Source organism: Tachyglossus aculeatus, chromosome X1 (genome assembly GCF_015852505.1).
Source record: "Tachyglossus aculeatus isolate mTacAcu1 chromosome X1, mTacAcu1.pri, whole genome shotgun sequence".
NCBI classification, from domain to species: Eukaryota; Metazoa; Chordata; class Mammalia; order Monotremata; family Tachyglossidae; genus Tachyglossus; species Tachyglossus aculeatus.
This window is the reverse complement of record NC_052101.1, coordinates 121,518,478-121,546,380: the sequence shown is the minus strand read 5'-3', so window position 1 is coordinate 121,546,380 and position 27,903 is coordinate 121,518,478. Positions and strand designations below refer to the sequence as shown.

General features: G+C 48.8%; 1 protein-coding gene across 1 annotated transcript in view; it reads right to left on the bottom strand.

Annotated features, from left to right (window-relative positions):
• Positions 1 to 1,070: 1,070 nt before the first annotated feature.
• Positions 1,071 to 27,903, bottom strand: part of SLC25A42 (solute carrier family 25 member 42) — a 79,122-nt gene continuing 52,289 nt past the window's right edge. Inside the window, exons 7-12 of the mRNA XM_038771806.1 lie at positions 21,544 to 21,655; positions 18,218 to 18,243; positions 16,938 to 17,104; positions 16,100 to 16,216; positions 6,970 to 7,121; positions 1,071 to 6,270 (exon numbers count right to left, since the gene is read on the bottom strand). Coding sequence (XP_038627734.1) covers positions 5,945 to 6,270; positions 6,970 to 7,121; positions 16,100 to 16,216; positions 16,938 to 17,104; positions 18,218 to 18,243; positions 21,544 to 21,655 — 900 coding nt within the window. The 3' untranslated portion in view covers positions 1,071 to 5,944. The remainder of the gene's footprint in view (positions 6,271 to 6,969; positions 7,122 to 16,099; positions 16,217 to 16,937; positions 17,105 to 18,217; positions 18,244 to 21,543; positions 21,656 to 27,903) is intronic.

The following is a 27,903-nucleotide window of genomic DNA, read 5'->3' as shown; positions in this document are numbered from 1 at the left end:
CCCGCTCTCCCTCCCTCTTAGAGCGTGAACCCTGAGTGGGGCGGAGATTGTGTCCGATAAGTTGAATTGTGCTGCCTAATAGCTTTGGGATCATTACAATTCAGTCAGATCTGATCCTGTCCCACATGGAGTTCCCAGTCTGAGGCGGGGAGGGAGAACAATTATTTAATCCCTGTTTCACAGATGAGAAAACTGGGGTCTGGAGAAGTGAAGTGCCTCTCCCAAGGTCACGCGGCAGGCATGTGGCAGGGCTGGGATTAGAAGTCAGGTCCCCTGACTCCCAATCCTGTATTCTTTCCACTTTACCCACACTGATTAACCTGTATCTCCTCCAGCTCTTAGAACAGTAACGGCACATAGGAAGCGATTAATGAATACCACAGAGAAAGAAATAACTCTGGAGAGGACACAGTAAGCGCTTAATAAATACTATTACTGCTACTACTACTTAGCCCTTCATTGCGACCTGGCTCAGGGCCTACCTTTAAAAGATGAGGCAGAGCTCCGAAGAGGTGCAGCAGACAGGATTAAGGGGATTGGAAGAGAGGATTTATGAAGAAAGGTGACAGGAATACGTTGGTTAGCCTGGAAGAGAGACTAAGGAGAGACCCGACAAACCTGCAGATAGGTAAGTGGTTACAAACCGAGAGGCCGATGGATTCTCCAACTTCCCAGAGGAAATGGGCAGAAAGTTCAGTGGCGTATGCTGGACATCCAGAAGAATGTCTTACCTGGAAAAAAGGGTTAACACTACTACTGCTAATAATAATAATGGTATTTGTTAAGTGCCTACTATGTGCTAAACTCAGTTCTAAGTGCTGGGGAAGATATGAGATAATCAGGTCAGACACAGTCCCTGTCCCACATAGGGCTCACAGTCTAAGGAGGAAGTTGTGGGACCTGTCACTGGAGATCTTTAAAAATAGGATCGACATCATCTGGGATGGTTTTGGTGGAGATCGGTTTTCTTCCAGAAGGAGTCAGGTGTGGTTCAGGAAGCTTAGGGGGACCGCTAGAGTGGACTGGGAGGAGAGACGGGGACGGGAAAGAAATCCCCAAGGGAAATCAAAGGCATTTTAATTTTTATTAAATATACTCTCTTGGCACAAATCTTAAAATATAGAAACATTATATATAAACAAAGTGTCTTCACTGCATCAAAATATAACTCCAGACTAATAAAAGCAATCATAATCGACACACGGAGGGCAATAACACATCTTTACAAAAGGCATTTAACAGTTTCTGTGCTCTGTGCAAAGGCCAGCTGGGTGGGCAACAAGTGTCAAGTCCCTGCATCGCATGGCATTCAGAGGAGAACCGGGCAATGGAGGGTTGAGTGTTCAGAATTGCAGCGTGGGGAAACTCCCCGGGGAACAAGGATACCTGCTTCAAAAGCTCTTGAAAGGTCTTGGGGACCCCTTCCAGGCAAGAAATCCCTATTTTCTACAAATTCTCATACTTTTCACACGCACACACGCTTTCTCACTCCATTCTAAACTCGTTAACTCCAGGACCCAAGACATCGGGTATCCCGTGCTTGCCCCTTAAGCTGCCCCGGGTCAAACTTCTTCAGTTACCAAGCACACAGGAATTGATCCACGAGAGCACAAACCCAGCCCCAGCTCAGCACTGTCATCAGGGTGGAGGCCCCACCACGCTTCCTCGGGAACAACAGAATTGGGCGTGGCGGGCTTCTCCAAGGCAGGAATTACTCTTTTTCTCTCCTGTCCCATCCCTCCACATTTGCCCCAAACACCTTCTGGAGTTGCACCCTCATAGCCCTGGAGGATAGAAAAAGTTGATAAGATTTCCATTCTTCAGAGTCACACGTTCGCTTCAGGCTAGGTCGGACAGAAGCCGTTCCTTTGATCCCACCCCCACGGTTCAAGGTAGCCCCTGGAAATCCGAAGCCCCAAGGGGGTGGGGGGCTCAGCTGCCCAGTGCTTGCCAAAGAAAGCATCCACAGAATGTGTCTGTTATACTGTTGTACTCTTCCATGCGCTTAGCACAGTGCTCTGCACGCATTTACCGCTCAATGAATACAATTGACTGACGGTGGCCGACTCACCTGGGTCACTAAGGTATTCCCAAACCAAGAGGCTCACTATTCCCCGCCCCCCAAGATGTCTCTCTTACCCTGCTTTCTCTCAGGCATCACCGCACCACCTTAACAGCCCTAGGTTAGTCCAGTGCTCTGCACACAGTAAGGACTCGATAAATACCGTTGATTGATTGAATGATGGGGTCGGTAACTGAGGAAAGTAGCTCTTCCTGAGGGTTGGTGGGAGAGTTATGGATGAGAACTGAGGAGAGAGGAGGTGCCCTGTTAAACCCCAGGTCCCGGGTCCACGACGCCTGCTCTAGATTCAGGCCCTCTAGTTTCACAGAGCGTACCAGACGCAAGCTCTCCTGCGGCCTGGAGATTCCCCCCATAGAACGACACCTCGCTGGGCTCTACCGACGGCAGTTTTCCGAGGCAGAACAGCCGCGGGACCCTAAGTCTGAGAGATGCTCCCGTAACCAACTGCAGGCGACTTCGCCATCGACCTTCCCGTGCGACACAGGTTACTTCACGGTTCCTGAAGGTCCAAGCGGACGGCCAGACAGAGGCACGGAGTCTTTGGCTGACGACGTGTTGGAGCCAGGGGCAGGCAACAAGCCCCCGTGCCAAATCCAGGGGGAAGAGAGGCCTGGTGGGTGGCAGCGAGCCCGGAAAACAAGAGTGACAGAGGTGGACGCCACGGCGCGGCCCTTACTTACGAACATGCAGACTGCTCTAGACCACCGGGAGGGGGGCAGGTGGGGAACCCCCTCTTTGGGGATTCCGAGTCCCGGGTGGATGCATGCGAGGATAGAATGCAGAGAAAGCTTTTCATCACACCCACAAGCCAGAAATAGGGCAAGGAAAAAAAAAATCTATTGAAAGAGGGCTACAAGATCCACACACAATCCCAGTTATTTTAACAAGACCGTCTGTTGTGCAAAGAACAAAAATTACACACCACACGAACTACCTACCAGATTAAAGTCATCAGGTCATTGGCACGACTAGAACCCACCCTACTCGGGGAAAACGCTGGATTACTAAAGACAAGTTGGGAAAAATCAGCCTAGCTGTCAGTTACACTTTGATTCTTCTAGTCGGAAATATAACGTTGGCAGGGAGGGGAGGACAGACTCCACACCCCAGACTTCCGGACCCCTTAGTGGGACCCGGTTCCAGTTCTCCATCTCGGTGGCTGAGGGCAGTGAGCCCCGAAGGGATCCCGATTCCGGGACAGAAGGGCTGAGCCAGCCAAGCCTGCACACCCTGCCCTAACATCCAGCTCCTTCTGCTCGTCAAGTCTGCTAAGAGACCTCGTTGTTCACTGCTGGGGGTGGGTTTGATCTGTGGCACCAGAAAGGAAGGGATGAAAACTCCCGATATCGACAGGAGCCCTAACACTTCACAGGTCACTTTCCGTGCTTTGAAAGTGCATAAAACTAGATATTGTGGTTTGCTAATTTCAGATTGTGAGCCCCCTGAGGGACGGGGGTTGGGGGTTGTCTACTTCCCACCCACGTTTTCCCTCCCGGTGCTTCGTACAGTGTTCTGCACAAAGTAAGAGCTTAATAAATACTACTCCTCCTCCTTCTCGTCCTCCTCTTACTCAGCAGCTATGGCGGGGCTGGAGGTAGCTCACTGGCGACAGACCACCCTTTCCTGTCCATCAGTCCCATATTTCCATTTCATTTCTCTCCCGGGATGTGCAGCCTTTGCCTCTGAGATTGGCGCTCGTTCAGCCGGGACAGGGGAACCTTCGCCCCACTCCACACATTGCACCCCACTCGGACTCTGGAGCTTCGCTAGAACATGGGAATACTTAGAGCCTCCAGGTCGAATGTCCTCGGCCAAAGCCACACGGGTCCGAGGACCAGAGACCCGGGAGCTGTCGTCTTGTTCTCCCCAAAACTCTTTGGCTTAAAAGCGGACTCAAGACCGTGAGCTCGTTGTGAGCGGGGAATGTGTCTACCGATTCTGGGGTGTTGTCCTCTCCCAAGCGCTTAGTACAGTGCTCTGCACACAGTAAGCGCTCAATAAATACCACAGAATGAAAGAACAACAGAGATCCAGGAATTCACCGTCACCAACAGTACAGTGATCTTCCTACTACACCAATGAAAGTGACGATAACGATTTTAAACTTGGAAAACAATATGGTTTCCACACCTATGTTTGCCTTCCTCCTGATTAGTCTCGTTCAGTTCTTTCCAGTTTAGCAGCAGCCCTCCAGGAGGGAAGAAAAATCTCCTGCTTCCAGGCTCTCCCTCTAATTGGGCAGGGGTATGCCTGGGACACGCAGGATCCGGGGGGTTCCTCCCCTCCTCTTTGGGTTCCAAGTTTAATTTGGGAAGATTCTGTGAATTTCCAAAAAACAACAAAGCTACACTCAAAAGCACATACACTCTTAAAGTACCTCACTAGGTGGATGTCACCCTGCTAGCCATTTGAAAACAGGGGCATGCAGCTAGCCCTGCTTTTTCTGCCTCTAGGTTTCATGTACAACTTGGAAAAATACGGCACCAAAACATTCTAATGATGAGTAGCGGCAGAACTGCTCTTGGTAACATTACCTACGACCAGGTTCGGCCCATTAGAATCACAAGCGTACACTGTGTAGGCCTCGAGAAAACTGAGTTTCTGGAAGCTAGGACTACAGGGAGATTTCAGGGGCCTCAACTAAAACAGATGCCACATAAATATATTCTAGGTGTGACAAACATCTGGTGAGACTCGATTATTTTCACAGACTACTTAATAGCGGTTAGTACCAGATTGAGGGTTAGTTGGCAGCAATCCCTCTTTAAACTGCTGAAGTCTTAATTTGGTTAAACGGAGGCATTTTGGTCTGGAAACGCTTCCCAGGAAAAACAACTTGATAGCAATTCTGGAAATGAGTCTTCCACTCCTAGCCTCTCTGGCCCAGAAAGTAAAGAACATACTCTCTTTCTCTCACAAAAAAAAACAAACAAAACCCCCCCAAAAACCACACAAACAAAAAAAACGCCCACACATACACAAGATGGCCCCCCACAAAAGAGTGTGGGGGGTACTTTTTGACCAAACAAAAATGATTTCTAGGCAGGCGAGGGGAAACCACACTTCCCGCTCTCCGCTGTCTACAAACCAGAATTTAAGGTTCGGCCTCTCGGGATCCAGAAGGAGCCAAAACGGGTATCGTGGGGCCCCGGAGGGTCGGAGTCCATCTGGCCAGCCCGGACGGCTCACCGGACTAGACCGAAATGGCCACTCGCCTTGGCCATGCCCTTGGATCTCCTAGTGCTAATCATTGAGTTTGGGGACAGGCTGACGGCAGCAAGTCCCAGACCTTGGGCCACTGTCATTTCGGATCCCATTTGGGGATCAGCTTTTGACAAATTAAAATAGAACTCTGTCAATATATTATTTCACATCCTCTCTATTCAGGCAACCAGCAAACTCCCAAACTTCCCTATGGGAAATATTGCACTTTGGAGGGGGTTTAAAACAGACAGGCACTGAGTGTCGTCTACCGTAAACCCCTAACGAGCAGGCGGGGCAAATAGTGATCCTCTGACACCCTCCCTCTTCCTCCTCCAGGCTCATCTCAGAAGCACTCTCCACTCCACTAAACCAGGAGAACAAGAGCGTCTAAGGAGGGAACTGGGAAATCCCAAACAGTTCAAGAACATAAGAACGCTACCCAGGGCTCAGAGGTTACCTGCTTCTCAGCCAGAAGAACCTGGTGTTAGAGAAGATCTGTTTCGGGTACAGATAACTGAAAACTTGATCGTGAAAAAAAAAATAATAATACAAAATCAATTAACGAGGGAGAGCACTAATGAGTGGGAGAGTATTAGCATTTTCTACACAGACACATTTGATTCTCTAAATACTTTGGGGCACCGGAGTATTAGACTACTAGCTCTCGTTACCGCTTCTTCCCTGTAGTTTACGGAGAAGAATCTGCATTAGGTCAAAAGTGGTAAAGCTGATTCCCACTGCAATTGGCCCTTTAACCCAGTTCATGCTCAGTCCCTTGTACAAGCCTTGGATGAATCCCTCTTCCTTGACGATCTCTTGTAAGGTGCAGAGGATGGTGCCGTAAGTATGACCCGTGACTCCCGCCGTCTGCATTCGCCGACGGACCACATCCAGAGGGTAAGAAGCCGACTGGCCAATTAGACCGGCGCAGGCCCCAAAAAGCATCCGCTCGAAGGGATACGGCTGGGACCGTCCGCTGTGTTCTAAGGAGGAAGGAGGAAATCCGGTGAAAAACAATGCCACACCTTACTCGGCACCTGGACGCAACTACAAAGCGGGTCTGGTGCCTCGGGGCATTCCGGGACTCTTGTCCAAGCTGACACACTCAGGCAAGTGTTTGCCTCAGTTTACCTCTGTGGTCATGAGGGACCCTTCTTAATTTCGGGCGGAGGGAGGGGAGCGATTCCATTTGAAATCTTTGGCTGTAAGCTAGTGGAGGGGGGCGGAGGGGCCCAACCTAACTCACTGCCCCCAAATGCGAAAGAGGCAAACGGTAAACTCTCAGTAAATACCACTGATTGACTGATGGATTGATCCCGCCAGGCCCCTGGAGAGCATGAGTGAGGACACTCTGGGCTCTCTCTGCCGGCTCTGTGAGGCTCCGGACTTCTCAAGGCCTCACAGTTCTAGTCCTTAAGGCAAATCATCACTTCTACAGGATACGTCTTGGTTTCAAAGGCAGGAAAGGTCCTGTTTGCCATTTCGTTCAGAGATCCATCTCACGGGGAGTTTTGTTGTTTTGAACAACTTGATTCCGATCAGGGACAGACCAAACCACAGATGAGCCTCAGTGCAGAGGCTCAGCAGATGGGGAGGGAGAAGGTTCAAGTTCGGACCCAAATTCAGGGGCCACCCCTTACTCTTCTCTTCCACCAACCGCGCCAACGGGAGCCTCTATTTACCTCGGTGAAATTTCTTCAGGGACTCATAGGTGAAGAAACTAAGGCCGGCGTACGGTATAACACCCAGGACTGTTGGTGCGAAGCCCCTATATAAGGTCTTTAAGCCTTCTTCCCGGGACATTCGGATAAAGACGTGAAAGATGTTTCCATACCTGTGAAAAAATAGAATATGTTTATCTCCGGGGGGAGGGAGGGGAGGCATGGCCTAGTAGAAAGAGGATGGGATTGGGAGTCAGGAGACCCGGGTTCTCGTCCCAGCTACATCCCTGCTCTACTGTGACAATCTAAGTCACAACTTAATAATAATTAATAGTAATAATTATGGTATTTGTTAAGTGCTTACTATGTGCCAGACACTGTACTAAGCGCTGGGGTAGATACAAGCAATCGGGTTAGACAGAGTCCCTGACCCACACAGGGCTCACGGTCTTAACCCCCATTTTGCAGATGAGGGAACTGAGGCCCAGGGAAGTGAAGTGACTTGCCCAAGGTCACACAGCAGACAAGTGACTGAGCCGGAATTAGAACCCACGACCTTCTGACTCCCAGGCCTGTGCTCTATCCACTATGCCATGCTGCTTTTCTGGGTCTCCTCCTCCTCCTCCTCCTCCTCATAATATTTGTTAAGCACTTACTACGTGCCAAGCACTGTTCTAAGCACTGGGGTAGATGTCAGGTAATCAGGTTGGACACAGTCCCCGTCCCACATGGGGCTCACAGTCTCAATCCCCATTTTGCAGATGAGGTAACTGAGGCACAGAGGAGTGAAGTGACTCGCCCAAGGCCAAACAGCAGACAAGGGATGGAGTTGGTATGGTGGAGATGAGGTAGACTGTGGGACAGGGATTGCATCCCATCTCATAATTGTGTTTTAGAGAAGCAGCATGGCTTAGTGGAAAGAGCATGGGCTCGGCAGTTAGAGGACGTGGGTTGGTTCTAATCCCACCTCCGCCGTTGACTTTGGGCAAGTCACTTAACTTCTCTGTGCCTCAGTTACCTCATCTGTAAAATGGGGACTAAAAGTGTGAGCCCTATGTGGGACAACCTGATTACCCTGTATCTACCCCAGCGCTTAGAACAGAGCTTGGCCTTGTCCCCCTCTCCATCCCCCCCATCTTACCTCCTTCCCTTCCCCACAGCACCTGTATATATGTATATATGTTTGTACATATTTATTACTCTATTTATTTATTTTACTTGTACATATCTATTCTATTTATTTTATTTTGTTAGTATGTTTGGTTTTGTTCTCTGTCTCCCCCTTTTAGACTGTGAGCCCACTGTTGGGTAGGGACTGTCTCTATATGTTGCCAACTTGTACTTCCCAAGCGCTTAGTACAGTGCTCTGCACACAGTAAGCGCTCAATAAATACGATTGATTGATTGATTGATTGATAGTAAGCGCTTAACAAATACCATAATAATAATAATAATAACCTTGCATCTCCACCAGTGCTTAGAAAGTGCCACGATGGTTCATTATTTTCCGTGACCTGCAGGTGCGGACATTCGGCCCAGGGATGACGCTTCCCTCATAGCTTACCCGTAAATAAGGACAGGGCTAACTACAGTGGTCTGCACACAGTAAGCGCTCAATAAATACCATGGATTGACTGATTACCCACTCAGATGATCAAAACTACCCTGCACTCAGTAAGTGCTTCATAAATAAGCACCTTCCTCCCCCTTCTAGACTGAGCCCGCTGTTGGGTAGGGACCGTCTCTATACGTTGCCAACTTGTACTTCCCAAGTGCTTAGTACAGTGCTCTGCACACAGTAAGCGCTCAATAAATACGACTGAATAAATAACATTGATTGATCAACTGATCATCCCACTAGGGCAGCGTTCCCTACCATTAACCAACTCCTCTTTCCAAGGATTTGAAAATGTGTTCCATTCTGAGCAGCAGCATGGCCTACTGGAAAGAGCACGAGCTTGGGAGTCAGAGGACCTGAGTCCTAATCCCGCCTCTGTTGTGTGTCTGCTGTGTGACCCTGGGCAAGTCACTTACCTTCTCTGCACCTCAGTCACCTCATCTGTAAAATGGGGATTAAATCCTACTCCCTCCTTACACCGTAAACCCATGTGAAACAGAGACTATGTCCAACCTGATTAACTTGTACCTACTCCGTCACTTAGAACAGTGCTGGACACATAGTAAGCGCTTAACAAGTACCATTATTATTATTATTATTATTATTATTATTATTATCATTATTATTAATAGCAGAGCTTGACTTTGTGGAAAGAGCATAAGCCTGGGAGTCGGAGGACCTGGGTTCTAATCCCAGCTCTGCCACTTGCCAGCCGCGTGACTTGGGCAAGTCAGTTAACCACGGTGGGCCTCAGTTTCCTCAGCTGTAAAATGGGGAAAAGATCCCTACTCTCCCTCCTAATCAATCAATCAATCGTATTTATTGAGCGCTTACTGTGTGCCGAGCACTGTACTAAGCGCTTGGGAAGTCCAAGTTGGCAACATATAGAGACGGTCCCTACCCACCAGTGGGCTCACAGTCTAAAAGGGGGAGACAGAGAACAAAACCAAACATACTAACAAAATAAAATAAATGGAATAGATATGTACAAGTAAAATAAATAAATAGAGTAATAAATATGTACAAATATATATACATATATATTTATTATATATGTATAATACATATATTTTAGAACGCATATAATTCTTAACACTTACTGTGTGCAGAGCACTGTACTAAGCGCTTGGGAAGTACAAGTTGGCAACATATAGAGACAGTCCCTACCCACCAGTGGGCACTGGGGGGGAACACAAGGAGATGAGGTTGTCCCATGGGGGGCTCACAGTCTTAATCCCCCATTTTACAGATGAGGGAACTGAGGCCCAGAGAAGCAAAGTGACTTGCCCAAGGTCACACAGCAGACATATGGGGGAGGCGGCATTCGAACCCATGACCTCTGACTCCCAAGCCCGCGCTCTTTCCACTGAGCCACGCTGGTCAAGTCTGATCAGACAAGAGCCTCTTGAGGGACAGGGTCTGTGTCTAATTCCCACCTGTGCACTCATTCGCGGTGCTTACTACAGTGCTTTGCACACTAAATTATATGCGTTTCGAAGTGGTGGAGTCGGGATTAGAACCCACGACCTCTGGCTCCCAAGCCCGTGCTCCACTAAGCCATGCTGCGTTTAGAACAGTGCCTGGCACATAGTAAATATGTATAGTATATATAAACATAGTATATATATATATATACTTCACAGGCCTTTGCTGCCAGTGACATAGTTTCCATTTCAAGTTTGATCAATCAATCAATCAATCAATCAATCATAGTTAAGACAGCGAGTCCCAGGTAGCAGCAGGAGCTGTGTCTGATATGACTCTGGCTACTGTACCCACCCCAGTGCTTACTCCAAAGATCATTATTATCACCTGCCTTGCCATCCAAAGCCTTACTAGCCCAGGGCTTTGTCAACCTCCATTCAATAATAATAATAATAATAATAATAATAATAATAATAATAATAATGTTGGTATTTGTTAAGCACTTACTATGCACAAAGCACTGTTCTAAGCACTGGGGGGGGAACACAAGGAGATGAGGTTGTCCCACGGGGGGCTCACAGTCTTAATCCCCATTTTACAGATGAGGGAACTGAGGCCCAGAGAAGCGAAGTGACTGGCCCAAGGTCACACATGGGGGGAGGCGGCATTCGAACCCATGACCTCTGACTCCCAAGCCCGCGCTCTTTCCACTGAGCCACGCTGGTCAAGTCTGATCAGACTTGAGGGACAGGGTCTGTGTCTAATTCCCATCATTCCCAGTGCTTACTACAGTGCTTTGCGCACTATTATTATTATTATTATTACTTCACTTCTCTGTGCCTCAGTTACCGCACCTGTAAAATGGGGATTCAAACTGTGAGCCCCACGTGGGACACGGACTGTGTCCAACCTGAGTACCTTGTATAATAATGATGGTATTTGTTAAGCGCTTCCTATGTGCCAAGCACTGTTCCAAGCACTGGGGGAGATACAAGGTAATCAGGCTGTCTCACGTGGGGCCCACAGTCTTAACCTCCATTTTACAGATGGGAGGGAACTGAGGCACAGAGAAGTGAAGTGATTTACCCAAAGTCACACAGCTGACAATAGAACCCATGACCTCTGGCTCCCAAGCCCGTGCTCTTTCCACTAAGCCATGCTGCGTTTAGAACAGTGCCTGGCACATAGTAAGTGCTTAACAAATACCCTTTTTTTAAAAAAAAAGGTGGCACCAGCACAGGCAGTGATGGCTGGCCTTCATAAGCTGAATGACTTAATAATAATAATAATAATGGCATTTATTAAGCGCTTACTATGTGCGAAGCACTGTTCCAAGCGCTTACTGTGTGCAGAGCACTGTACTAAGCGCTTGACTCATCCGAGGCACAATGAGGCGACTCGTCCAAGGCCACACAGTAGATCCTTGGCGGAGCTGGGATTAGAACCCAGGTCTTCTGACTCCCGAGGCCCGGGCTCGAGCCCCTAGGCCACGCTGCGTCTCCAATCGTGTTAAAGGAGTCAGGAGCAGAAAACAAGCGAGCCATCCCTCCTCCCCCTCCCCACAGCGCCTGTATATATGTATATATGTTTGTACATATTTATTACTCTATTTATTTTACTTGTACATATCTATTCTATTTATTTTATTTTGTTAGTATGTTTGGTTTTGTTCTCTGTCTCCTCCTTTTAGACTGTGAGCCCACTGTTGGGTAGGGACTGTCTCTATATGTTGCCAATTTGTACTTCCCAAGCGCTTAGTACAGTGCTCTGCACATAGTAAGCGCTCAATAAATACGATTGATGATGATGATGATGATGATGTGGAGGTTACAAGGTGATCAGGTTGGCCCACGGGGGGCTCACAGTCTTAATCTCCATTTTTACAGATGAGGGAACTGAGGCTCAGAGAAGTTAAGTGACTTGCCCCAAGTCACACGGCTGACGAGTGGCGGAGGCAGGATTTGAACCCATGACCTCTGACTCCAAAGCCCAGGCTCTTTCCACTGATCCACGCTGCTTTCTGTCTGTCTCTGCTCTCTGTCTGAAGTCTCTTAGACTTCATTCATCTTATTATCTTTCTACAAGAACGCTCTGGCCATGTCACCCCCCTCCTCAAAAGTCTCCAGTGGTTGCCTAGCAACCTTCGCATGAAGCACCCCATCTCCCCCGTGGCTCCCTGGAAAGAGCCCAGGCTTGGGAGTCAGAGGTCATGGGTTCTAATCCCGGCTCCGCCACTTGTCAGCTGTGTGACCTTGGGCAAGTCACTTCACTTCTCTGGGCCTCAGTGACCTCATCTGTAAAATGGGAGTTGAGACTGTGAGCCCCATGGGGGACAACATGATTACCTTGTATCTACCCCAGTGCTTAGAACACTGCTTGGCACATAGTAGGCACTTACCAAGTACCATTATTATCAGAGAAGCAGCGTAGCTCTTTTAGACTGTGAGCCCACTGTTGGGTAGGGACTGTCTCTATATGTTGCCAATTTGTACTTCCCAAGCGCTTAGTACGGTGCTCTGCACATAGTAAGCGCTCAATAAATACGATTGATGATGATGATGATGATGGAAAAGAGCACGGGCTTTGGAGTCAGAGGTCATGGGTTCATATCCCACTCTGCCAGTTGTCAGCTGTGTGACTTTGGGCAAGTCACTTCACTTCTCTGTGCCTCAGTTACCTCCTCTGTAAAATGGGGATTAAGACTGTGAGCCGCTTGTGGGACAACTTGATCACCTTGTAACCGCCCCAGCGCTTAGAACAGTGCTTTGCACATAGTAAGCGCTTAATAAATGCCATTATTATTATTATTATTACTTATTTTGATGGTACTGACAGCTGTCTGTCTCCCCCTTCTAGACTGTGAGCCCATTGTTGGGTAGGGACTGTGCATGTTGCCGAATTGTACTCTCCAAGCGCTTAGTCCAGTGCTCTGCACACAGTAAGCGCTCAATAAATACGATCGAATGAATGAATGAGTACCTCCCGGGATAGGCCAACAAAGGATTGGTCTCTGTCCTCCAGCACACTGGGGTAGTGTTTATACATCATTCTGATCAATCAATCAATCAATCAATCGTATTTATTGAGCGCTTACTGTGTGCAGAGCACTGTACTAAGCGCTTGGGAAGTCCAAGCTGGCAACATATAGAGACAGTCCCTACCCAACAGTGGGCTCACAGTCTAGAAAGGGGAGACAGAGAACAAAACCAAACATACTAACAAAATAAAATAAATAGAATAGATATGTACAAGTAAAATAAATAGAGTAATAATAAATAGAGTAATAAATAAATAAATAAATAGAGTAATATTGCCAACTCTGATGGAAGACAGAGTCTGAACCATGGCCATTAGTCCACTACTCAGGGATAGGGAGCAGCGTGGCTCAGTGAAAAGACCACGGGCTTTGGAGTCAGAGGTCGTGGGTTCAAATCCTGACTCTGCCAATTGTCAGCTGTGTGACTTTGGGCAAGTCACTTCACTTCTCTGGGTCTCAGTTACCTCAGCTGTAAAATGGGGATTAAGACTGTGAGCCCCATGTGGGACAACCTGATCACCTCATAACCTCCCCAGCGCTTAGAATAGTGCTTTGCACATAGCGCTTAATAAATGCCATCATTATTATTATTATTATTATATTTAAAAGAAATCGTTCTAACACCCGCCGGTTATATCTTGATTTGACCTAGGGGTAGGCAGACTGATGAAGATTTTGTACTTTAAATAAAAAAAATGGTATTTGTTAAGATTATTATTATCATTATTATTGTGGTATTTGTTAAGCGCTTACTATGGGCCAAGCACTCTTCTAAGCACTGGGGTAGGTACAAGGTAATCAGTCTGTCCCACGGTCTTAATCCCCATTTTACAGATGAGGTAACAGGCACAGAGAAGTTAAGTGGCTTGCCCAAGGTCACACAGCAGCCAAGCGGAGGATCCGGGATTAGAATTTACAGAAGCAGCGTGGCTCAGTGGAAAGAGCCCGGGCTTTGGAGTCAGAGGTCGTGGGTTCAAATCCCGGCTCCGCCAATTGGCAGCTGGGTGACTTTGGGCAAGTCACTTCACTTCTCTGGGCCTCAGTTACCTCATCTGGAAAATGGGGATTGACTGTGAGCCCTCTGTGGGACAACCTGATCACTTTGTAGCCTCCCCAGTGCTTAGGACAGTGCTTTGCACATAGTAAGCGCTTAAGAAATGCCATCATTATTATTGGAGAAGCAGCACGGGCTTGGGAGTCAGAGGTCATGGGTTCAAATGCCAGCTCTGCCAATTGTCAGCTGTGTGACTTTGGGCAAGTCACCTCACTTCTCTGGGCCTCAGTTACCTCATCTGTAAAATGGGGATTAAGACTGTGAGCCCCACGTAGGACAACCTGATCACCCTGTATCCTCCCCAGTGCTTAGAACAGTGCTTTGCACATAGTAAGCACTTAACAAATGCTATTATTATTATTATTATTATTATTATTATTATTATCCTCTGACTCTCAAGTCCAAGCTCTTTCCACTGAGCCACGCTGTTTCCCTGCCTCAACTGCTTACTCTGTGTCAAGCACTGTTCTAAGCGCCGGCGTAGATTTTAGTTAATCACATTCTTCTTTGCAAGCCTGGCTTTGACTGCTCTTTCTTCTGTAATTTCTTTTACTGTCTGTCTCCCCCTGTAGATTGGAAACTCCTTGTGGGCGGAGATCCCAAGCGTTTAGTACAGTGTTCTGCACCCAGTAAGCACTCAATAAATACCACTGACTGACTGGCCTGAGAACCCAGCCACTGCTGCAAACCCAGCCGTGCCACCTCACCTCGGCAGGTATGTATTTAATTCTTTTTATGGCGTTTGTTAAATGCTTACTATGTGCCAGGCACTGTTCTAAGCGCTGGGGTCGACACAAGCTAATCATGTTGGATCCAGTCCATGTCCCACCTGGGGCTCCCAGTCGAAATCCCCATTTAACAGGTGAGGTAACTGAGGCCCAGAGAAGTGAAGTGACTTGCCCAAGGTCACACAGCAGACTAGCAGCAGAGCCGGGATTAGAACCCAGGTCCTTCTGACTCCCAGCTCTGTGCTCTACCCAGTAGGCTACACTGCTTCACTAAATGCTTGCGGCTGATATGTTTATTCCCTTCTCTCCCTCTTCCATTGTACACTAATAATAATAATAATAATGATGGCATTTGTTAAGCGCTTACTACGTGCAAAGCACTGTTCTAAGCACTAGTCAATTTATGCCCAGTGTCTTCCCCATTAGATTGTCAGCTCCTTGCGGGCAGGGATCACATGTTTTCCAAGTGCTTCCAGTGCTTAGAGCAGTGCCCTGCACGGAGGAAGTGCTCAATACAGTCCCGCTTCCTCAGCAGCCCTCTGGAAGCACTTAGTACAGTGCTTTTTTTTAATGGCATTTGTTAAGCGCTTACTATGTGCAAAGCACTGTTCTAAGCGCTGGGGGGGATACAAGGTGAATAATGACGATGGCACTTATTAAGCAGTTACTACGTGCAAAGCACGGCTCTAAGCGCTGGGGAGGTTACAAGGTGATCAGATTGTCCCACGGGGGGCTCACAGTCTTCATCCCCATTTCCCAGATGAGGTAACTGAGGCCCAGAGAAGTGAAGTGGCTTGCCCAAAGTCACACAGCTGACAATTGGCAGAGTCGGGATTTGCACCCACGACCTCTGACTCCAAAGCCAGTGCTCTTTCCACTGAGCCATGCTGGGATACAAGGTGAACAATGATGATGGCATTTGTTAAGCACTTACTATGTGCAAAGCACTGTTCTAAGCGCCGGGGAGGTTACAAGGTAATCAGGTTGTCCCACATGGGGCTCACCGTCTTAATCCCCATTTTACAGATGAGGTAGCTGAGGCCCAGAGAAGTTAAGTGACTTGCCCAAAGTCACACAGCTGACAATTGGCGGATCCGCGATTTGAACCCACGACCTCTGACTCCAAAGCCTGAGCTCTTTCCACTGAGCCACGCTGCTTCGCTGCTCTGCACACCGATGAACGAACGGACAGGGTGGCCGACAACGTTGCCGCCGCCCCTCGGCCCCTCACGCGCGAAAACAACGGCGAATTGGCAGGGTTGCCCCCGAGACGCGCCTTTGAAACTCACATTTCCTTTGGGGTGACAGCCATCCGGGCTCGGACCAGATCCAGGGGGTACGTTAGCGAAGCGGCAGTTGTACCCGCCAGGGCGCCGGCCAGGAGTCTTGGCCAAGGGGGTAAAGCTCTAAATCAAACAAAACCCCCAGATCAGCACGCGAGTGGGGAAAGGAAAGAAGACCCAGTTATCGTTTCTAAGGCTAGAGCTGACTGACTGTTCCACAGATAAACCCTTCGGGGAACCAGCCCCGCTTAGATCTGCTGAAGGCCGGGGGGCTTACGGGACCATCCCAGTAGGTAGAGTTACTTTTTGGGTCGTCATCCGGCCCCTGATGGCTTTCCTTGGCCACAGAGCCCCGCTCAACCACCCCCCGAAGACGTGTGACGCTCCCCTCTAGAGCGTCAGCTCCTCGCGGGCAGGGAACACGCCTATCAACTGTCCTCTCCCAAGCGCTCTGCCCCCAGAAAGCGCCCACTAAATACCGCTGACTGACCGACTGACCTCCCCAGCCCTGAAGAAGAAAGCCAGACACCTCCGCAACTGACACTGCGGAGATCTCCAAATGCCTTGGAGAAAAGGCGTCCTCTGATGACTGGACCTGGAGTTTTGGCCTCATCCCTCCCAGAAAATCTGATTTTCAGGAAAACCGGGTGCTATTCCGCAACCCGGCCCCTTGCTGGGCCTCACCCCCTCCGCTTGGCTGGTAAGGATTTATTTGAGGCCGCTCGGGTGTCCACTGCCACCCTGGTGCTTCTAGACGCCCCCGCCAGGTCCCGCTTGCTGCCCCGGCCCACCCTGCTTTACGTCTGTAAATAAAGAGGAAAGGGGGAAAACCCCTCTGCCTTACTCTCCCTGGAATCCAAAGTAGCGTCCCAAGAGCTGCTTGTACTCCTCGTGTGCACAAAACTGGATAGCAGCATAGGGGATGACCCGAACCATAGTGGCGGAGTTGCCTCTCCACAGGCTGAAGAACCCTTCATTGAGGTAGGTGAAGTAGATCAGCCTAAAGGCTTCCTGAACACAATGGGAAAGGCGAACTGGTTAAGATGGCAGGAGAAAAAGCTCTGAGTTTGGGGCACTTTAATGCTGCCCTCCGGGATAGACCAGGTCCCTGCTGGGCTGGTTTTCCTGGACTGAAAACCTGAACGAAACAGGAAGACATTAGACACTTCCAGCCCGCCCTTCGATCACAGAGCTAGCACTTTGGAAACCACAACAGCCCATTTGGCTGTTGCATGCCTGAGCCAGCGCGCGTACACACAGACACACACACACACACACACACACGCAGGCACGCACAGAAATCAAAGCTGCGAAGGTATTGATACAAGAGATTCCCCGACGCCATTGGAGACGCAGTGTCCCTTCCAATCTCCCCCATAGCTGCAATTTTATTCATTTATAATAATGTCTGTCTCCCTCTCTAGACTGGAAACTCATTGTGGCCAGGGAATGAGTCTGTTGAATTGTTGTATTGGATTCACCTAAGCGCTTAGTCCAGTGCTCTGCACACAGTAAGCTCTCAATAAATACGACGGACTGACTGAGATCAGAGACTGGGCAGCCCCCAGCCAACTCAGCATTGCCAAGTCCCTGGCTTGCAAAAAGATAACCCACACCCCAGGTCCTTTTTTTTATGGTATCTGTTAAGTGCTTACTATGTTCCAGGCACAGAGGTAAGTGCTGGGGTAGACACAAGCTAATCAGGTTGGACACTGTCCATGTCACCAATGGGGCTTATGGTTAATCCCCATTTTCCAGATGAGGTAACTGAGGCCCAGAGAAGCCAAGTGACTTGCCCAAGGTCACCCAGCAGACAAGCGGTGGAGCCGGCATTAGAACCCCGGTCCTTCTGACTCCCAGGCACTCTTGAAAATAACTGAGCCTTGTAGGGATCAGAGAGGATACAGACCAGATAGCTGACCATTCCCCGTGATTTAGTTTGGAAGGGAGGATTGAAGGGAAAATGCATCTTTACAAGTTATTTTCCTGCATCATTTCATTAGAATATCTTCTGCCAATGAAACTCCAGCGAAACAGTGGTCCACATCACGGAGATTAAGACTATGGGGAGGAGCTGTTGAGCAAATCCTTTAGATCAGCACGCGGTTATGGGCTTTGCCTCACCTTGGCGGAAAATCGTTTTGAAGACACTGGAAAAAACACAAGAATAAGAAACCATTAGGACGGGCAGGATGTGTCAGGAGCCAAATACGAAGTTCCATACCGCCCGGATGATCCAACTCATGGATCGTTCTGGCATTTTCTAAACAAAAAGCCAGAGCCCTTGGGCAATCACGGCAAACGAACCACCCGGGAGGACGTCCGACTTTGGAAAAGCTAAGAATCCTGGTAGACATCCCCAAAAGTAACACACCCCGAGGGCTTGTCTGCAGGGTGTTATTCTGAGGACTAGAAGCCAGAATGGGCACCTTGGCACCAACACGGTGAGAATCAACGCACCCCCTTACCTGCAGGGCTGGCCCTTGCTGAGCAGGGGTACAGCAACGACACAGAGAGAGGAATTCCTTAACCCAGACTGGACCGGCAAGAAGAATTTAGGTCAACTGAGAGCTGTCAACCTGAACCACGGGCTGGATGGTGGCTAACACAAATCTGGCTCTCACCGACCCAAAAACCACACCAGGATTCAGTCCTGAAATCCGGACTGTAACACCCAATGACTCGGCATCAGCGCTCCCTGCCATGCCCAAATATTCTGAGGCTGACCTATAAACAGGGAAGAATTAATAGGACAATCCCCCCTACGTCTGGCCAAGTGGCACTGGAGACACGCTTCTCAAGACAGGAATTAACCGCTCATACACAAAGTTGGCCAAAAAGACTCCAGAGCCTTCCAGTCAAACCCTTCCCTAATAATAGTGGCATTTGCTGAGCGCCTACTATGTGCCAGGCACTGTACTAAGCGCTGGGGTAGATACAAGCAAATCGGGGTGGACACAGTCCCTGTCCCACATGGGGCTCACAGGCTCAATCCCCATTCTTAAAATGAGGTAACTGAGGCCCAGAGAAGTGAAGTGACTTGCTCACGGTCCCACAGCAGACAAGCGGCGGAGCCGGCATTAGAACCCAGGTCCTTCTGAATCCCAGGCCTGTGCTCTTTCCACTAGGCCACACTGCTTCTCAAAACAAGGGAAACGGCAGTAGGCTCTGGCGCCGTGGGGAGTGGCCGAGTCCAGGGCCAAGCTCAGCCAGGTAGTGTGTCCAATCCGCTGAAAGCCAGAACTGATGAAAATACGAAGCAGGGAGAGTCCTGCTTCTTCCCTAAACCCACACCTCAAAGGGTCCCTCAGGCTGGAAGGGGTTCCACAAAACCTAGCCTCTTTAGAGGAAATCCTTTCTCCATTTTATGTCCCCGGCCCGTCTCGTTCAATTTTATTTATTGAGTGCTTACCGGGTGCAGAGCACTGTACTAAGCACTTGGGAGAGTACAGTGTGACAATAAACAGACACATTCCCTGTCCACAACAAGCATACGGTCTAGAGGGGGGAGACAGACAGTATAAATAAATAAATTACAGATAAGTACATAAGTACTGTGAGGCTGGGGGTGGTGGGGGGATGAACAAAGTGTCAAAAGTCAGGGTGGTGCAGAAGGGAGCGGGAGAAGAGGAAAGGAGGGCTCAGTCAGGGAAGGCCTCTTGGAGGAGATGTCTCATCAGCAGCAGCGTGGCTCAGTGGAAAGAGCACGGGCTTTGGAGGCAGAGGTCACGGGTTCAAATCCCAGCTCTGCAACTGTCAGCTGTGTGACTTTGGGCTAGTCACTTAACTTCTCTGGGCCTCGGTTACCTCATCTGTAAAATGGGGATTAAGACTGTGAGCCCCCCGTGGGACAACCTGATCACCTTGTAACTTCCCCAGCACTTAGAACAGTGCTCTGCACATAGTAAGTGCTTAATAAATGCCATTATTATTATTATTATTATCAGCACAAATGCCCCTACTCGCCATACCTCTAGACTGTAAGTTCGTCATGGGCAGGGAATGTGTCTGTTGTATTGTTATAGCGTACTCTCCCGAGCGCTTAGTACAGTGCTCTGCACACAGTAAGCGCTCCATAAATATGATTGACTGATCGACTTAAGTGCCTCGTTGTAGTTTACGGTCCCAACAGAACGGAGGAGTGAAATTCGGTTACAAACTCGGCTGCCGAATTCTCAAAACAATGGCTCCGCCGACTGAGACATGTTTCCAAATTGGTCAGCTATCAGTAGCCAGATTCCTCCCGATTTTGAAAGCCACGGCGGGCCGCCCTCCGGGCCTCGCGCCGAGATGGGTTCATTATGCTGCTGCGCTTCCCCTCTGAAGTCAGGGCTTTATTCTGCAAACAAAACGCCTTGGCTACTGTTCAAGCCGGGAACGAGGTACCGCCATGGAGCAGGCCTCCTCGTTCGCTCCGCGGGAGGGGTGTTGGCCAGGAACTTGTGAGCTGCTCCGTCAGCGGCTCCCATGGCCCAAGTCTCCCCTTAAAGGGAGCCATTTCCAAGGCAATAGGCAGTGGGAGAAAGCAGGGAAAACAAAACCCTCTTGATGGTGATGTACAATGGCCACCTGTGAGTGGAAAGGAGCTGCCCCCAACTCAGCCAGTCGAGGCTGAGTCACCCGTTAGGTGGGCGTTGGTGACTCGCCCGAGAGCCTAGACCAAGCTACGGGATTGCAGAGTGACCACGGCTTGCCACCCCCTCCCCATCCGCCCCCGCAATTAAATATGCTTTTACTCCTGTGTGACATTTGCAGAGAGACAAGTGCTTGCATTAGCAGGGGACGGCTAGTGGCGGCCGCAGCTGAATCCAGGGCAGGCTGGCATTGTGAAAACCTCCCCTTTACACCTCTGACACCACAGAGTAGTGCTTTACGGGCGGGACCCTCCGGCGCTTCCGAGGAAAAGGCCCATTTGGTGAAATTATTCCAGTCTAGGCAAGGGGGCTAATTTCAGCCTCACAAATGTCATCTCCCCTACCGTTCCAAAGTGCCGAACGTATGACAGGGGGTAGGCCCGTGACCCTTAAAGCTCCAGCAAGTCCAACCCACCCATGACCACGGCAGCCGAACAGGGCCAGGGTGGGGGTTTTTGCCCTTCTGCTTCCAAATTAAGACCACCCACCCAAAGGATCCCCACCTCGATGATACTCACACAGCACAGGGGAGAGGCACCAGCAGAGAGCTGGGCCGGCACAGAAAAGTAAATCGCCCCTTTAGCTGGAGGATGCAAATTCGGCCAACTGCAGCCCAAGGGGCTCAAGGGAGAGTCGCCTGTCAAAAGCCGTGGAGGCCTGGGGTCTTGGCTAATCTGCTCTTCCTCTGAATGTGGGGGCTCAAAGTGGGGAGGAATAATGCGGGGGAAATCACCAGGAGGGCCGTGTGTACGTGCTTGTCTCCGCAGACTGACTGCTTTCCCTTTCCCACCGCACTACGGGCAGATGAGCATTTACCTTGAAAGATGATTTTTGTTCTGTCCAGGGGAGCTACTGCCGTTTTGGCAAGAGCACCTGCCAATGCCCCAGATATCAGAGAGTTGAAAACTTTATTCTGATCATCCATTCCCTGCAACAACCAACAAAAGCAACAGTGGGCATTCAGTAACGGAAGAGAACCCATTCAGTTTACAAATAAGTGCCCGAATGCTCTCAGGAGGACTAACTGGGTTGTTCAAGGGGGAATAGTCGGGGCCCGGAAATTTAAGAAAAAAATCAGGTCTTTGCAGAACGGGACGCAGACTGCAGGTGGCTGGTCCAGTGACTCTGGCCACTGCTGCAGTGGGGGACAAAGTGATGGGCGGGGAGTGGCGTGCCTTTGGCCCGGTGGTGATTTAGGCCAAATGGAAACCAAGTTAAAGTGTTCCTGTGTCAAGAAACCATCTGGAGTCCTCAGATCAGAAGCGATCACTGAATCTAAGCAGGAGCTCGCGAAGCCGAGACTACCACCAGCCCCATGAGGTACAAGGTTCTGAGGTCACTGACCTCGTACCTCAGCAGAGCCTAAACCGGCTCTGCCTCATTCAAACTAGACAAAGAAACCTTGAACCTCCTTCGTTTGTGCTTTTGGTTCAAACTCATTTCCTTCAAAAGGTGAACAAAGGGAGCAAAGCCCCCAGATTTTCAAATTACGCTATTCAGTCCAAACCAGTGGGGACCGCCAAGTGGGCTGTTTCGGCCTCTCCCCCATCCAGACCATGCGCCTTGGCAAAATGTGAAACAGGAATGCTCAAATGCTAGCGTTCGCAGAGCTATTCAAAGCCAATTCTGGGATCAAAAAGAGGAAATGAGTCAGGAGAGGGTAAGTTTCCAAACCCTGTCCTCCCCACAACTTGCCTATCACTGTAGACACCACCACCACCACCACCCCGCCCCACGAGCCCGCAACTTTAGCTTTATCCTCGACTCTTCTCTCCCATTTAACCCAGATATTCGGTGTCACCAAATCCTGTTGGTTCGACACAACATCGCTAAAAATCCGTCCTTACCTCTTCACCCAAACTGCTACGACGCTGATCCAAGCACTTATCCTATCCTGCCTTGTCTGCTGCATCAGCCTCCTTGCTGACCACCCTGCCTCCTGTCTCTCCTCACTCTAGTCCACACTGACGATTTCAATGTTCTCCAAAAATGGCATCTTCTCTAAGAGGCCTTCCCTGACTAAGCCTTCATTTCCCCTACCCACCCTTCCCTCTGCATCACCTTTGCCCTTGCAGAAGAACGCGATATTCACTTGGTAGACACTTGATATTCACCCCTCCCTCAGCCCCACAGTACTTATGTCCAGCGCTTAGAACAGTGCTTGGCACATAGTAAGCGCTTAACAAATACCAACATTATTATTATGTCCGCATCCTTACACCTGGCCATTTCCCTTATCTTTAATTTCATTTAATGCCTGTCTCCCCCTGTAGATTGTAAGTTTCTTGTGGGGAGGGAACACGTCTACCAACTCTGGTGTATCGTACTTTCCCAAGTGCTTAATACAGTGCTCTGCACACAGTAAGTACTCAATAGATACCTCCGCTGGAAATATGGAGGCAGCGTAAGTTAGCATTGCTGGAAATCTTACCTCCTTCCCTTCCCCACAGCACCTGTATATATGGATATATGTTTGTACATATTTATTACTCTATTTATTTATTTATTTATTTTACTTGTACATATCTATTCTATTTATTTTATTTTGTTAGTATGTTTGGTTTTGTTCTCTGTCTCCCCCTTTTAGACTGTGAGCCCGGTCGTTCTTTCTCAGTCTCTTTTGCAGGCTCCTCCTCCCCCTCCCATCCTCTTACTGTGGGGGTTCCCCAAGGTTCAGTGCTTGGTCCCCTTCTGTTCTCAATATACACTCACTCCCTTGGTGACCTCATTCGCTCCCACGGCTTCAACTATCATCTCTACGCTGATGACACCCAGATCTACATCTCTGCCCCTGCTCTCTCCCCCTCCCTCCAGGCTCGCATCTCCTCCTGCCTTCAGGACATCTCCATCTGGATGTCCGCCCGCCACCTAAAGCTCAACATGTCGAAGACTGAGCTCCTTGTCTTCCCTCCCAAACCTTGTCCTCTCCCTGACTTTCCCATCTCTGTTGACGGCACTACCATCCTTCCCGTCTCACAAGCCCGCAACCTTGGTGTCATCCTCGACTCCGCTCTCTCATTCACCCCTCACATCCAAGCCGTCACCAAAACCTGCCGGTCTCAGCTCCGCAACATTGCCAAGATCCGCCCTTTCCTCTCCATCCATACCGCTACCCTGCTAATTCAAGCTCTCATCTTATCCCGTCTGGACTACTGCACTAGCCTTCTCTCTGATCTCCCATCCTCGTGTCTCTCTCCACTTCAATCCATACTTCATGCTGCTGCCCGGATTATCTTTGTCCAGAAACGCTCTGGACATATAACTCCCCTCCTCAAAAACCTCCAATGGCTACCGATCAATCTGCGCATCAGGCAGAAACTCCTCACCCTGGGCTTCAAGGCTGTCCATCACCTCGCCCCCTCCTACCTCACCTCCCTTCTCTCCTTCTCCAGCCCAGCCCGCACCCTCCGCTCCTCTGCCACTAATCTCCTCACCGTGCCTCGTTCTCGCCTGTCCCGCCATCGACCCCCGGCCCACGTCATCCCCCGGGCCTGGAATGCCCTCCCTCTGCCCCTCCGCCAAGCTAGCTCTCTTCCTCCCTTCAAGGCCCTGCTGAGAGCTCACCTCCTCCAGGAGGCCTTCCCAGACTGAGCCCCTTCTTTCCTCTCCCCCTCGTCCCCCTCTCCATCCCCCCGTCTTGCCTCCTTCCCTTCCCCACAGCACCTGTATGTATGTATATATGGTTGTACATATTTATTACTCTATTTATTTATTCATTTATTTATTTTACTTGTACATTTCTATCCTACTTATTTTATTTTGTTGGTATGTTTGGTTCTGTTCTCTGTCTCCCCCTTTTAGACTGTGAGCCCACTGTTGGGTAGGGACTGTCTCTGTGTGATGCCAATTTGTACTTCCCGAGCGCTTAGTACAGTGCTCTGCACATAGTAAGCGCTCAATAAATACAATTGATTGATTGATTGATTGATTGTTGGGTAGGGACTGTCTCTATATGTTGCCAACTTGTACTTCCCAAGCGCTTAGTACAGTGCTCTGCACACAGTAAGCGCTCAATAAATACGATTGACTGATTGATTGATTGAAATGATTTCAGGGTTCTAGTCCCAGCTTCAGCTGGACACATCAGCCCAGGGACTCATGGCAATTCTTTCTCACTTCTCCAGGCCATTTCTCTCCTCCTCGGCCTCGGGCCGATGATCGTAGCATTTGTTAAGCATTTAGGGAAGCAGCGTGGCTTAGTGTTAAGAGCACGGGCTTGGGAGTCGGCGGTCATGGGTTCTAATCCTGGCTCCACCACTTATCAACTGTGTGACTTTGGGCAAGCCACTTAACTTCTCTGCGCCTCAGTTACCTCATCTGTAAAATGGGGACTAAGACTGTGAGCCCCACGTGGGGCAACGTGATTACCTTGTATCTACCCCAGCGCTTAGAACAGTGCTTGGCACGTAGTAAGCACTTAGCAAATACCATCATTATCATCTATTTTATTTACTATCAATCAGTGGTATTTTTTGAGCGCTTACTGAGTACAGAGCACTGTACTAAGAAAGCGCTCAGGAGAGTACGATCGAGTAGGTAGACATGCTCCCTGCCCTCAAGGGGCTTACAATCTAGCGGGGGAGACAGACTTCAAAATAGATGACAGGAGCAGCAGAGTATGAGACTATGGACATAAGCGCTAAGGGGCTGGGGGTATAATAATAATAATTGGCATTTGTTAAGCGCTTACTATGTGCAAAGCACTGTTCTAAGCGCTGGGGAGGATACAGGGTTATCAGGTTGTCCCACGTGGGGCTCACAGTCTTAATCCCCATTTTACAGATGAGGTAACTGAGGCCCAGAGAAGTTAAGTGACTTGCCCAAGATCACACAGCAGACATGTGGTGGAGTCGGGATTCGAACCCATGACCTCTGACTCCAAAGCCCGGGCTCTTTCCACTGAGCCACGCTGCTTCTCTGTATACACAACACCATCAAATAACACACGGTCCTTGTCCCGTGTGGGCTCGCAGTCTAAGGGGGAGGGCAAACGGATTGAATCTCCATTTTACAGAGGAGGAAACTGAGGCCCAAAGAAGTTGAGTGACTTGCCCGAGGCCCCACAGAAGGCAACTGGCAGAGTGGGGATTGGAACCCAGGACTCCCGACTCCCAGTCCTGTGCTCTTTCCGTATCTACTTTTCATTCATTCATTCGTATTTATTGAGTGCTTACTGCACGCAAAGCACTATACTAAGCGCTTGGAAGAGTATAATATAACAATAAACAGACACATTCCCTGCCCACATTGAGTTTAAGTCTACCTACTCTACTCTTCCAAGCACTCACTACAATGCTCTGCACACAGTAAGTGCTCAACAGATACCACTGAGTCACCGGTCGATTTACACCACGCCACACTGCTTCTCACACTTGCTCTAATCATCATCATCATCATCAATCGTATTTATTGAGCGCTTACTATGTGCAGAGCACTGTACTAAGCGCTTGGGAAGTACAAATTGGCTTAGGGGCACAATATTGCCTATGTGACTACATAGGAGAGTTGTGGCACATCCCAGATAAAGGGCTTCGGACAGTGCTCCAGCGCTTGGAACACGCTTGGCATATAGTAAGCGCTTAACAAATGCCATAATTATTATAAAGATTTTCTGCTTCTAAAGCTCCCTTTCGCCCCCCCAGACAACTTTGTTCCCCCACCCTGATTTTGGCCCTGGCTCTGATTACTTTGGATTTAAGATTCACTCTGCCCATTGAGATAAGTTGGTGAGCAACACGGAGAGGCGAGGCAGAGCGTCTTCCTTGAGAGGGACTTCGTCTCAAACTCCCCTGGTTCAGCAGTGACCCAGCGAAGTGAACTGTCTTAGTCCAAGAGGAAACATGATTTTAAGGTAGAGGCTGCTAAGTTTCTTCTCACGCTGCCAATTATTACCGTTGGGTAGTAATGTCATCGAACATTTGAATTGAATTTTTTAAAAATCCCTGCATCATGATGTAAAGGGAAAGGCACAACCTTAAAAACCCAAAGGATAAAATAAAAGGGACACTGAACACCTTGGAAGAAAAATATTACACTCTGTCTAGCTTAACGAAAGTATCACACTGTAAGCTTGTTGAGGGCAGGGAATGTGTCTCTTTATTGGTATAGTGTGCTCTCCCAAGCGCTTAGCACAGTGCTGTGCACACAGTACGCACTCAATAAATATGACTGGATGAATGAATAAATAATGATTATGAGTCGTCCACATCCAATAACGTCAAAAAAACCTACTAGAAACACACACTTAAAATATTCAACGTGGCTCACCAGTAGAAGAAAACTTCATGTAAATTCTGGACTGATTTATTGCCTTAATAATAATTATGGTATTTGTTAAGCGCTTACTATGTGCCAAGCACTGTTCTAAGCGCTGGGGTAGATACAAGGTAATCAGATTGTCCCACGTGAGGCTCACAGTCTTAATCCCCAACCTAAAAGTGTGTTCTTATTTTCCCAGATAAATTTCCAATTTCCTCTTGCCAGATGTCAATGCTAAGGAGTGTGATCTGCTGAAGCAAATCACCAAACTGCAGGACTTACATTTCAAATTATGACCTCAGTCAGTCACCGACTCACCTAACTCCCAAATCTAGGTGCAAAGGCAAAGAGATTCTGACACAAATGCTGTTGTATTACTTTACCCTGGACTTTGACTCTGCAGACTCTGAAAAACTGTGAATTTAAGTATTTGAGGCCAGAGGCAACAAATTCTTTCTCTCTGTAGGATCAATTTCAGCATAGGGCAGCTGTCCCAAAACAACAAATTCAACACAGGCTAAATGGGGCACAAAAGCCCGACTGAAAATCTTGCAGCGTCTTCTGCTAAAGAAAGCAGGAGTTCCAATTTTCATCCTAAAAGGTTTGGGGCTAGAACTTTTCTTGGCTTTTCCTCATACTATTTCATCATTTTAGCATGGAAACTGTGCTTGAGAATATCAGCAATATCCTAACTCCCCCATTCACAGACACAATTTTACTAGCTATGAAAAGAGAATTGGGTGGTTGAAACTGAGTTAGGAGACTCATGAATATGATGCCACGAACAGTATTTTGAAGGAAAAAATTCAAATGCAGTGTTCCTCTCACACATTCCACTTAAAGTCTTAGTAAAGGTCACTCTAGTCATCCTAAGGAATACTATGGTGGGCATACATCCCATTTCTAGCCATAACCTGT